General features: G+C 43.6%; 1 protein-coding gene across 9 annotated transcripts in view; it reads right to left on the bottom strand.

The window, feature by feature from the left end:
* Window positions 1-13147, bottom strand: part of robo2 (roundabout, axon guidance receptor, homolog 2 (Drosophila)) — a 364614-nt gene that overhangs the window by 170822 nt on the left and 180645 nt on the right. The window contains exon 1 of one of the 9 annotated variants that reach the window (XM_049575691.1): window positions 10077-10846. The exons of the other annotated variants lie outside the window; for them this stretch is intronic. Within the exon in view, the coding sequence (XP_049431648.1) occupies window positions 10077-10131 (55 nt within the window). The 5' untranslated portion in view covers window positions 10132-10846. Of the gene's footprint in view, window positions 1-10076; window positions 10847-13147 lie in introns of those variants that run through there. 9 annotated transcript variants of the gene reach the window in all.

Below are 13147 nucleotides of genomic sequence, written 5' to 3' on the forward strand. Positions count from 1 at the left end.
TCAGAGAGGGATTACTGAACCAATAGCTGATTCTTTTCTGCCTTTTCTTTCAGTCTACTTATGTCAGCTTCACTGCAATCGGATGCAATTTCCCGATGCTGCTATCCAAGAAATGTGAAGTTTTACAGCATGAGTTTTTCTCTGTTTCAATAACATATCACATTTATCACTGAGACGTACCAGAGTTCAAAGCAGTTAAACAAAAACAGGTTACATGTTGGTCAAATCCAGGATAAAGGCACCACTTTAACAAAGAGTTTCTTCTTCTGTTTATTCCACTGACCACACACATAGAAGGGCTCTTTTCTATTATCTTTGTCACATATTTATTCATGTGTGCAACAGAAGGTCAAGCCTTTCATGATCTTTTTGTAATTATTTTTATTAGCTCCCACGAGAAATTCTAGCCCACCAACCAAATCAATACCCACACCAGTCTGAGCCAGAGCATAAAAGGAAGGGCTCCCCAAAGAGATATTAGTTATTCTGCCAACAGACGTGTGCACTGATCACAGGTAACCAACGGCAACCTCAGACCAAGGCAAAAAGTTCCAGTCACTGAGGCTCCATAAAACATCAAACATGAAAACCAAAGTCCAGGCCAAGATGCAGTAACTCTGTAATGTGGACACTGAAATGGCCGCGCCTTTTCAGACAGAAAGTGCTGAAACCCAGCGAACTGAGTGAATATAAAATTGCACCACAAAAAAAAAAAAAAAAAAAAGGGGGGGGGGGGGCCTCAAAGAAATTTAAAAAGTTATGAATTATGCATTAGATCCATGTTGTCCATTCTGAAATAAATTCTCCTCCTGGCTCTCTCCACTTCTCCTTAACCTCCCACTCCATCTCCTTCCCCCTATATATCTCTGCCTCTGCTTCCCAATATCTCTCTGTCTCCTTCACTTGCTCCCCATCCCCATGCTACCCTCGCTGTGAGGGTGACAGAGTCATATCCGTCATGTCATCAGAAGGGAAATGTGAGAGGGCGGTGGGGGGAAACTGGGGGTGGCGATAGAATGATGTTACTGGCCGTCCTCGCCTCTGCACTGGCCTGCCGTGACACTTGCAAGCAGCCTGTTCTGCACCCCAGATTCATCTTCTTTACGGCAGGCTGTCATTGGCGTCACAGCACATGAGATCCAGTACACCCCAATACCAGACATACAGCTTATCTCGATGAGGTGTCACTGCAGACAACCTGCTGTATCCACTGGAGTCCCTCTCAGCCTGCCGCATACAACCAGCCACAAGATACAGCCTGGAATATATAGCAAAATCTTCACAGCGAAGACACAGGCAGTGAAATGAGGGGTATTCACAGGTGCTGAGCAGATTCATCTCCTGTTGCAAGAGAGGGAGGTAGTTTGAGCTAGCTAGCCAGCAAGCTTACATGAAGGGGTCTGTTCCGCCTCAGTGCTCTGAATACTCCCCCGCTCCTCTCTCCTGCTAAGATCTATACTCTGAAAGCAAACACAAGGGTAATTCTAGGAGCTGCTCTCAACCTCTCACTGCATCCATGCTTGCCTCCAACAAATATCAGCTAGAATTCCACTCTGTGTATTTCGGGCATTGGTGTGGTGGGGTAGTATTGACTCTGCATCTGTGTATTTGCCCTCTCCCTCATGCAGATGGAATATATAAATAGATGACTGTGGGAAACAGAATATCTGATTTTTCTGCAAAGGGCTGATTCACATACCACACATTTCAGGCATTTAAAACTACTCTCACCCTCTACCATCAGTAGCCATGGACTGAAAAAAAAGTGATGTTATCTTGTTTTTTTTTTAGCAGATGGCCTGTCTCAGAAGAGCTGAGGTTGCTGACTTGAAACAAGAGACTAAAGAGGAAAAGGAAGACAACACAAGATCTGTTAACCTCTCTATAATGATGTGCAATGTGTTGATAATGAAGGCTGCTTACTTTCCATACGTGGGCTGATTAGTGTGAGGGGTATAGCACCAGCTCTGTGGGACTGTCAGGCCACTGGTAGGGACGCTAACACTGTGATGCAGATTAAATGATTTCCGATGCCATGGCCACTCAAGCATGTTGCTCGCTCGCTGCACCACCCCACCTTCTTCAGACCTCTCTCTTTTCCTGCTCATCATTCTGAGCAGCCATTTTCTTGCCTGCCTCTTCTTTGCGCCACGGCTGTAGCCTTGATATTGAAGATGTGTGCTTGTGTGTGGAAAACTCAAATCCCAGAACAGGTAGTTAAAATTAAAGAGGTGGACTGAATGATTAATAGTCTCCCCTTCCTCGTCAACCACTGTAGAGGAGCCCTTGTTAATGTCCACTTGCTCCGGTCGAGCAGTGTCAGTAGAAAGCTACGGCAGCGAGGCACAATTTTCTTTACTCACTTTAATCTCTGTAAATGTGCAAGCTAATCAGATAAGTACCCAGCAGTGTTTATGCTGGTGTTCTCAGAATACATGTGTGTGTTTGTGTGTGCGTGATGCAATGATGAAATGTAACTAAGCACATTTACTGTACTGTACAAATTTGGGGTACTTGTACTAGGATTTTTATCTCATGTTCTCATGCCACTTTTTACTTCTTCTCCCCTTCATCTCAGACGGAAATATTGTACTTTTACTCCAATACAATTACTTTATAACTTTTAACATTTGTTACTTTACACATTTCAAACTCAAAACATATGGAAATGTACAAGCTGAAACAAGTAGTCGATTGACAGTTATTTTTCATTCAAAAACTTCTCAAATGTGAGGATTTGCTGCTTTTCCCTGTAATTATTTTATTTTTTGATTAATTAATACTTTAAGAGTATTTTTACTGTGTGGTATTGCTACTTTTACTTAAGTATGGGGTCTGAATACTTCCTTCCTCCACCGGTGTGGTGTGTGTGTGTGTGTGTGTGTGTGTGTGTGTGTGTGTGTGTGCGTGAATGTATACACAGCTGGGCACAAAATTTCACCAATTCCCTTCTTTGAAGCTCCGGCTACTCTAAACAGTTCCTACTGAGGGAAGTGCAATGAAATGAATGGTATCAATTGATTCTCCCTCAAGCATTGTAATCTCTTTACCTGCACTGCGGAGCTGCCCCAGCAGATTGAATAGGGCAAAATAAATAAGTGCTTTATTGCTTTAGAAATGAAGTCGAAGGGGAGGGGAAGGCCTTCAGGTGTCCATGATACACTGTGTTGAGAGATGAGTGGATAATTGGAGGTGTGCTGTGGGTGCTGACCTGCAGTGAACACATTGCAGTGTCCCTGCATATCAATGAGGGCAGTCACCACCTCCAGCCACTCCAGCGATCTCTAGACCCACATGTTAACATTAGGAGTAAGAGTTGTAACCGCACACAATCCAAGTGATGGACTCAGAGAGCACAGCGAGGTAATGAAATGGCCCTTATAGCTCACGGTTTGTTTTTTTAAGGTGCAGCATACCAAGTCAAGATGAGATTTATTAAATTTCTATTCCATGGGACACTTCATCTGGTCTGGCCGAGGGCGACAGGGTCAAGAGTGCTAGCAGTAAGTGGATGAAGGACTCATTCAATTTACTCATGCTCATAAATCCATGCTAACACAAAAAACAATGGGCTTTGATGGTTATTAATGGTGCTCACAAACACATCCACACACCTACACTCCCTACATTTCATAATTCTACCTCTGGCTGGGTGTTACCGGGCCTCTAAATGACAAATGCCTGTGAGCAGCCCTCCAGAAAAAAATCATCACCATCCTGGAAGTGGAACTGGAGAGTTCAAACGTTCAAGGATGCGATTAAGGCTTTGCTTCCTACCCGCCGCAATGGTTGTGACACTTGGCTCGCGCCACGTTCCACACTGAGACTCCAAACCACAAAGCTGGTCTCACCAGGAGCCATTATATACAGTAAATCAACTCACCCCTGGTCATGGCGGCTCGGTTTACAGAGCAGTGAGGTGCCATGTTTCTGCAACAAGGACACAATAGGAAAGGATTCCCACAACACTGACATACAGTGCGGGCCTTATTACCTATTATGTATGTATCCATGTGATCATCTTCCAAATGAGAGTGCCGTTAAATCAGGCTGCTTGGCATGACGTTTTTTTTGCAACTGTAAACATTATTTAGCATATTGGAGTATATATTAGCACATAGACACACTGATTACACAACAAGGTTATTTAGAAATGCAATGCAATAGTTAATTTGCACTATATACCCATGCATTATATTGTATTTGTAATTCATGAAAAGCCTCGACATTAACAACATATTAATGCTCACGTGGTCAGCCAGGCAGCCAGCGATATAAATGGTGACATGCAGGGAGATATCAGTATGTTCACAAGAGGTCAGGCCTCCCAGACGACCTCCAGGTTACCACAGTTTCCACACTAATACACTTATTTGGCAAGTGATGGTGTATAGTTTGGAGTCTATGCACTTCAGTGGGGTTAGATTCCCCAGTTAGTTACAGGGAGGAAAAGGCACCGAGCTGTCATGGCTGGGTGATCCATAGACCAAGCCGAGGACGGAGATGGTGGAACGGGACACTTACTCACCGGCTCCACCACTCTGAGCGGCATTACAGCTGCATTGGACAACTGCTGTGTGTGACGGATGTGTGCTCAAGTGTCATGCTCTGGCTGTCCGTCTTCACACATCTCACACTGAGAGACAGCTCATGCATTTTTATCACCGGGGCCTGACCTCATCTTCAAGACACTGAGCTCAGGTACAACTGTCACACAAACTCTTAACAATGAAGAACATGAGGGTACGTTGCTGAGTGAAAACACAAAGCAGGAGAACAAGAAGGTGTGAAATAATGACCAGAAATATACCACGAACAGGTACCAGGTGTTCATAAACAGAGATGTGAGTTATAATGGAATATAATTTAACATGTATGTTTTCTTTAGTGTATATTTTTAATGATTCATCCTATCTGTTTGTTTTGGAGAGGAAGACACCTCTGTGGATAATTTTGGCTCCCGGTAAACCCTCTTGAATGGATCTTAAGTTATCAGAGACAAAAGGTGAGCACACATTAGCAGGTGCTGCGCTAGCAGCCTGTCTTTGATGAGCCAAACAGTGTTGGAGAAACACTGATTTGTAATGTGAAATTGCTTTATTCAGTGTTTTTATCGGTTTTAATCACCAGATCTGTTTGTTTTTTTGGGAGAAAGACACCCCTGCGGATGATTTGGCCTCCAGTAAAAACCTCCTTAACAATGAACGCTGAAGGAATCCTAACCAGGGGTTTACGCTTGTAATCGGCAATCCTTAGAGCTAGATCCGACACACTGTTCCTTTAATACAGTATTTGCCAAATGCTTTTTTTCATTCAACTCATTTGACATTATTTACTGTCTCCTTATTGGTTCCATTTGCAAAATAAATCCTTTATGCAACCACAATTTCTTCATGTTTGCCAGTATGCACTTATATGCTTCTCTGTGTTTACAGTGTGTGAATGTGTGCTTGCACTCATAAACATGTATAGTTATATTTGTATGTACTTCAGTGAATCATTCAACCTTGACATCCCTCCCGCCTATCTGAAGGTTGCTGCGAGACAGCCAACTGGAGGGCAGAGTTAGGGCAACGGGATACAGAGCAATTAGACACTTCCCCAAACACCACGTTTCAGTGCAGCACGCAACGTGAAAACACAGATAAGACAAACACACGGTCTCTTCCAGCTAGTTTAAAGCACCACAGGCTCTTGTCTTACTCAGTCCTGACTTTCTGTCTGCATTTTGGCAAGGTCTTAAGATAATCAAGTTTTTTGGGAGATAAGAATGCTCGTCACATACAAGCTGCAACTGTCTGTCCTACACAGAAACCGTTGTATTGTAACTGCCGGCTGGGTATTTGCCATTGATCAATAAGGGTTCATTCACTATCGTCTAATCGTCAGCGATTATATAACAGTAATTAGATCCACGTTTTCTGTCTGTTGGCCTGTCTCAAACCTTTAATCGGCTGTTTGGGAAACAGAGGCAGTGAGAAAAGAGAGCACAGATTATATCTGTGTGTTGGGGCCCAGAGGGGTAAGCACAGGTGTGTATTCTGTAAGTACAGGTGTGTGAGACAGGTGACCGCTTGCTTTAACTCATAGTCAGCAGGCTCAATTCATCACTCCTCCCCCATCCCTCCACACACACTCCCACTATACTACCATCACAGGTGTACAACAACCCCCTCAGTGTTTGAATTCCACCCTCATGGACAACGCCAACAACTAAAATTTGTATGTGTGTGCCTGGGGAAGTTTGGAAATATAAATCGTATAAGAACAGATGCTTATCCTTTACTGCCGCCTACCTGTTAGCATTAAACCTCCATCTCTTCCTGCTGTAATCTCTTGCCCTCTTTCTCTCTTTGTTTCTCTGGGCAAAAGCATCAGGGCATTAGGCCCTTTTTCTGCTCTGTAAATGTCAGGAGTATGCTTGGCTGAGGCTTAATAAAGCGGAGGTAAAACAGGGGAAAGTGGTATTACCTCCCCTGCATTTTGCTGGTCTTACAGCAAAATCAGCCATGTGCATTGTCTGATGCTGACATTTTCTCTCCCACTTCTGCACTATGAACATGCAAAGGCATTAACCAGCGTGATCCCAGAATTTAAAACAGCTGTGAATCCTTTTATTTTTTTGAGTGATCACAGAACAGTACTGTGGACTTATGGGAAGTATGCAGAGCTCAAAGTCTATTCTCCTCTATCCTGAATGTGTCGAGTGATGGCTGCTGGAACGTGATCCACAGAGTAGCCAGACTTGGCTGTTAAAATATCATAGGAGCTGACAGGCCCTCGTCACTAGTCCAGTAGTAACACTTATCAGACACACACACACACACACACACACACACACACACACACACACACACACACACTCACAGGGGTCTGTAAGCCGATTTTCAGTGGACAAGAGCTCACCTTGCTCTTTGTCCCCTGTTCAGTCCTTTCATGATCACCACCTTTGTCTTTATTCTCCACTCATATTTGATCTTAATCAGAGACTAAACAGCAGTGCACTTTGATGCAGAGCAAAGCAGCTTCCCTGACAGTGATGAGACCATAGGAGACAGTAGAGAGGAGATCTCAGATGAAGGTTCATCATTACAGCAGCCCTATTCCAGCAAATGAACCGCAATTACAATAACGCTGCCTAAACGCTGCCAACTCAAGCAGAACAATCACATTTGGGGCGAGACATCGCAATGGCTCTTACACAATGACCTCAGCCTGCCTCATCATTCACCTAGACTATTTTAATCTGGGCTTACTTTCCATTATAGGGCAGTACTTTAAACCGCTCTCATTCAATCATGACCATCAACAGAGCTGTTAGTCTCCAGGGCGCTTTGGTAATAAAGCCTCATCCTCGCCATTTCCCCTTTAAAAGATTGTGTTGTTAAACAACTCCTCTCGCAATTTTTGTATTTGATTACACTCACTGTTTCTCCCTCCCCCCTGCTCCTCCTTTCCCTAACGCATACATAACCAGTCTCTGGGTTTGAGTTTCTCTTGACTCAGCATTACTGAAACCACAACCCTGCTGGCGGATAGATAGCTGTTCTCCGTCTGGGCCACCAAAGACCCCAAGTGGCCGTCTCCATAGCCTCTCAGACAGATTTAAGCTGGGCCATATTTCAGCACCTCTCAGCGTGTCACCAAGGATGGACATGATGTCACCAGCTCCTCCATCAGACACTAGCATGCAGGAGGTCTCAGAATAGTAAAAGGTCAGGAGTGCATGTCCGCTATGCAAAGCATGTTCTAATCCAGCTTCAAAAGTAGCACGCTGGAGTTTAAGAGATAACCAGGCAGCTGCTGACTGGTGTATTCCTGGAAATATCTTCTCCTGCAATCAAGCTGATTCTTTGAGTGTGGTAACCCTGTTTTCAGATGCACAGTCTCTCCCAACCCTGGCAACAACACCCAACACACACTCAGCTTCTCCCTCTATTCTCTCTCCACCTCACCTTTTCTCTCCTCTCCCACACACTAGCAGTATTAATCACAGCACACTAAACAGTGACTGACGCCATTCACAAGGCTTGGCTTTGTTGGCTATGCTGCCCAGTGAATACAACTCCAGACCTTTTTGTCTGCCTAAGTGGACTCTTAGAGGAAGCTCCTCCCTCTCCAAGGACCTTCAGATTACCTCTGAAAAGGGCTGGGTGATGGGTGAGTTCTGCAGGGTGGTGGGGGAGAGCAAGGGAGAGCAGCGGGGGAGGAGGAGGGTGACAGGCAAATGATTGGGAAGATGCACTGCTCCCAGGGAGATGTGCACCCTCTCCCTCTGGACAGCTAGCAATGCCATCAGCCACTGCTTAGCAACCAGTGGGTTTGGCTGAACAGAGTGAAAGACAGCGAAAAAAGGTATAAGAAAGAAAAAAAGATTTAAATCCCTGCAGAAAGGGGACTTGATTTGCTAAGTACAGAAGGCAGGAGCAGCAAAACTTGCAGCTGTGAAGAACAAAAGCAGGAGTTGACAGGTGAAAGAAAAGAAAAATGGGGCCTTGCAGGCACTTGCATTCAGTAACAACAAAAAACTAGGCTTTACATACTGCTAAGTTGTGCAAACAATACAAAGCAAACATGTGTGAATCATCACTCACAACACAGTGCTGATACAATGTCCTAGTATGTGACCAGTCAGGAGTATGAGCTCCTCATTCTTTAATTATGCGCCCCACTTTACCATGCAGTGTGCGTGTGAGACAACTGTGAAAAGGTGTGTCTGATTCAAGAGTCGCACTGAGTTCAATCAGACTCAGGTTTGTGCATTTTAAAAGTAATACATCTTAATGTCTCCCATCATTCCACCAGTCACAGGTTGGACCAATCCCAATCACTATTTCCGTCACCTCAGCCCTTCTATTTTGATGATTGATGTGAGTCATCACATTAACTCTGCAGTCGAGGCTTTTTTAATTCCCCCATTAAACCACTTCGCTTGTAGGTCAGTGAATCCTTATAAACCTTGTAAAATTGTAAAACAGAAAAAAAAAAAATGCTGACTTTGCACGTGGCCGCAGATGGGATGAAGAGGGCTGAAGCTTTTGGCTGCAGAAATTAATCAGTATCGTCTGCATCATTATTAAAGTTTAATCAAACAAATGGGAATAATAAACTAGGGCACGGTCCCAGCTTGGATTTAAGCCGGCTTACGATGTTGTGCACAATCTCAGCATAAAAATCCTACAGTGAAATGACCACAGCAGCACCATCCACAATACAGTGCTGAGGCAGGGTTATCACAACATCTTTGCCAAACACCTCAAAGCCAGTGAACCTCTCATCCACAGGTCTGAATTACTTTATAATGTGTTAGACTACTTTGTTTTGCACTTGAATCATCTGAATACACACAAAAAAAATGTGGGATTTGTTTGCCATTATACAAAAAAATGCTCTCCACCAATGCACAGATAGATAGAGATAACCTGTAGCCACTGTAATTGACCTGAGAATCAGACACGCTCACTCAGAGATCTTTGCTTTTACACTCAGTTTCAGAGACAAAAAAAAACATTGAAAACGAATTTTCCAATTGCTCCTTTTTGTCATTATATATCCATATCATTCACTTATATTTATTGCTAAAATTTCCAACTGCTTCCTCCTTTATCTGTTCTACAAAAACCAAAAAAATCAGCTCATCTCTGCCCTAATGTTAACCTCCTGAGAGGCGACCATCAGCTGCATTGGATGGAGGAGTTATCTGTTGAATTCAGCCCCTTGTTCATGCATTAATTTGAGTTTTATGAATGAAAAAACAAGATGCAATTGAAAATGTTTGCTGCAATGATGGGAAATCAATTTGAATCACAACTCCGCAAGATTAGCCTGTTATTAACAATATTTCCCAATTACAGTATACATAAACAGTTTAAAAATCAAAGCTCAGTGAATTATTGTTTCCCATGCAAACCAGAACCCAACAACATAAATTTACAATATTGCTTACACAACCAAAGTGGGTAAATGACGGGTGGAGTGCAAAGGGCAGTGTCTGAGGTTTGTGCAAAACAGAGCTGAATATTTTTTTTAAAACCCACATGAATGAGTTTCACACAACAACACGTTAGACAACTTACCATCAACTTGAAAATACAGTAATCCGCCAACAAGGATGAACGCTAGCGGACCCATACTAGCATATTAAACATCCACGGCGGGCGCGCAAATCCTCGAATTCACTGCAGAAAAATATGTCCGAAATGACAGGCAAGTCTACTCCGCGTTTCTGGGAGTTCTGGAGAGCTCCTAGTTACTGACAAAAGCCAGTTTCAATGTCCAAAAACTGACAGGATCCATGTTACACTAGGTCACCCGGAGCTGCTCGGGGTGTTCATATCCACCAAACCTTGAAACCAAACTCTCGGTCTGTGAGTATTATCCCTGCTTGCCCCGTGAGTTCATCCGCAATATGTGCTGTTTCTCCAAGATGACCTACAACACAAGCTGAAGCCCGCAGGAGCCCGTGGCAGGAGAAATGTACAGTAAGTCCACACTGGAAAACAAACGTAGGCTGGCCACTTCTCCGCAGGTCCTCGGTTCCTTAGGACGCGTCTGTGGCACCTTTCAAATCTTCAGCGATGTCTTCTCACTTCAGCACATGACTCGGCTGAGACTCTGACTGAAACGCAGCCGTAAACTCTCATGCATTCCCAAAAAGTTGTTCTGTCACAACGGGAACCAGCTCCCAGAAGACCCATGTGCTTAGTCTGGGATAAAGCGCTGAAAGTGTACAGTCGTACAAGTCAGTTGAACATCCCCCGTCTCTCTCTCTCTCTGCCTGTTTGATTTCAACGGCGCTGCCGCTAGGAGCGCACGGTCTATGCGCACCCGGCACAGCCCGCAGCCCACCACACTCAAGCTTGACACAGTTGCACGAAACACGGATCGGTCCGGGAAGACAGCAGAGGGAAGGAGAGAGTGAGAGACTAGGGGGAAGGAAAAAGTCTAGGAGAAAGAAATGAAGACTAGGCTAGTGACCCCCTTTCTACTAGTGAGACAATTTTACGCACAGATGTGTTGTAGTGGAGGATAAACCCACATAAACTCTGTTTTCTTGCGTTAAGCATTTATAGCTTCACAAGTACTGAACATAATTTAATATTTACCACAAAGTGAGCACTATTCTGTCTGAACATATCCTGACAATTTAACCCCACATTACTACCTACATTATTAGTGGAAAATTGTGCAAGAAATAGCCAACAGGTAGCATACGTGATGACACAAAATTAGGGGGAAAATGAATTATAATACTGCAGATAGTATGATTAAAAATGCAATTAATAATTTCAGAATGTGGTGACTCATTGGGCACATTAAAGATGCAAGAAAGAAGATGCTGAACGGATGCTGATGTATTGCGATATTGAAGCAGAATTGTAAATATGATCTCTGTCAGAAATCAATGACTGATTGACCGAGCCCCTGCATCAAGATGAGGAGAGAGGCGGCCTCTCTGCATGCCAATATTACATACATGTAAGTCTTTTCCAGGGCAAAGTGTGCATAGACAGAGTACAACATGCAAACAAGGAAATCAATGCAATCCAATTTTTTAATTATGGATAAAATGAGATGATATGATTGGGATACACAGCAGTCAGGACCCCAGAAGATGTTGAGGTTCAGAGATAAGGGGGGTGGGGGGTGGGGTGGGGGCGTCGTGTATGTGGTCTGCACTCTTGCCCAGCAACCCTCTTCATTTCATCTGACTGGTTTATTATACAGTGAGCTATGAGCTGTGAGCTCCCCCTACTGGAAGCAATCGTCTTGTCACCAGGCTTTGCAATACGGCACTATTAAGTGGTATAAGAAGAGGAGGCAGCACATGTAGAGCCAACAGGAACTTTTAAAGAAGCAACTTGATGGATATTACATGTATTTCTGTGTTAGTTACAGCAGCATAATTAAGCAGAGGAGCCATTTCAAAAATTAAATCACCAGTATGTGTTGTACGGCTAATTTAAAGGAGCACTTCAAGGGGATACAGAGAAAATAATAATAATAATTAGGCCACTGTTGTCCTTTTCTTTCCTCACTGAATACAGTAAATTGAAACTGGTTTATTATTTTTATCCAAACCTACAGAAAATAAAATAGCTGTATGCAACATTAACAGCTGCGGAGATGATAGATCTACCAAGTTGGCCCCTTTGTTTTAACCTGAACAGACACAACACTAGCAGCAGCACCAACCTAAAAGGTTTGGAGTTCCCATTTTGTGATTTACATCAAAGTCGGCTATAGAACAAAGCCTCCAAACTCACAGCACGTTCCCTGAAGGCGTCTGTGAAGACCATACTCTCTCAATAAAAAACACAGACCCCAACAACATGACAGGATGGCTTTGGCAAAGGTAACCACTTCTATTGCCTTTAATAATAGCTTTGGCTGCTCATGGGGTTTTTTTTTCTTCCGTTTGTTTGTCAAGCTGCGTGTTCCAGCTTGCCCCATAAAGGCCTTACTGGGAGCTGCAACATGTTGTAAGTTTACTAGCTTGCTCCCACTGCAGGCAGCGCTGTCAGCTGGCCAGACACAGTGATTTGTCTTCATATTTTAATATGTTTGTGAGCTGCATGCAAATGTTGTCTTCTCAGGGCCTCCGTAGTGTCCTAGATTCTACCGGATGCGTGCAACCACACACACACACACACACACACACACACACACACACACACACACACACACACACAGAGCCGAACAGAAATTTATTGTGTCATCAATGTTGCTGACGGTTCAAGGCAAATAAAAGAGAGAGAAAAAAAGGGAATTGGAGAAAGGTAATTTACTAAGAAGAAAAGCATGCTTCAAACATAAACAATGGAGTGTATGGCTTCATTGATGGAAAAGTAACTAGAGTGTAATTCTCCCCCAAGCACTGCCTTTTATTCCCCACTTTCAATCACTGTATCTGCAGCGGAGGCAGTGATATTCCCCGGGTTTCTAAATATCAGCTGAAAGTGGATTTATTTTAATTAAACTGGAGGCTGTGTTTACTCAGGGCAAGACATGTTACATAAAAATGAGATGGTGGGGCTAAGCCATGGACTGATAACTCATGGACACTATAATATGAGCTTATGCTTCATTCCACTGTTGCAAGAATGTAACAGATCTTTTATTAGGATGGCGCTCATAATATTACTGA

The sequence above is a fragment of the Epinephelus fuscoguttatus genome, linkage group LG5 (genome assembly GCF_011397635.1).
Source record: "Epinephelus fuscoguttatus linkage group LG5, E.fuscoguttatus.final_Chr_v1".
Classification (NCBI taxonomy): domain Eukaryota; kingdom Metazoa; phylum Chordata; class Actinopteri; order Perciformes; family Serranidae; genus Epinephelus; species Epinephelus fuscoguttatus.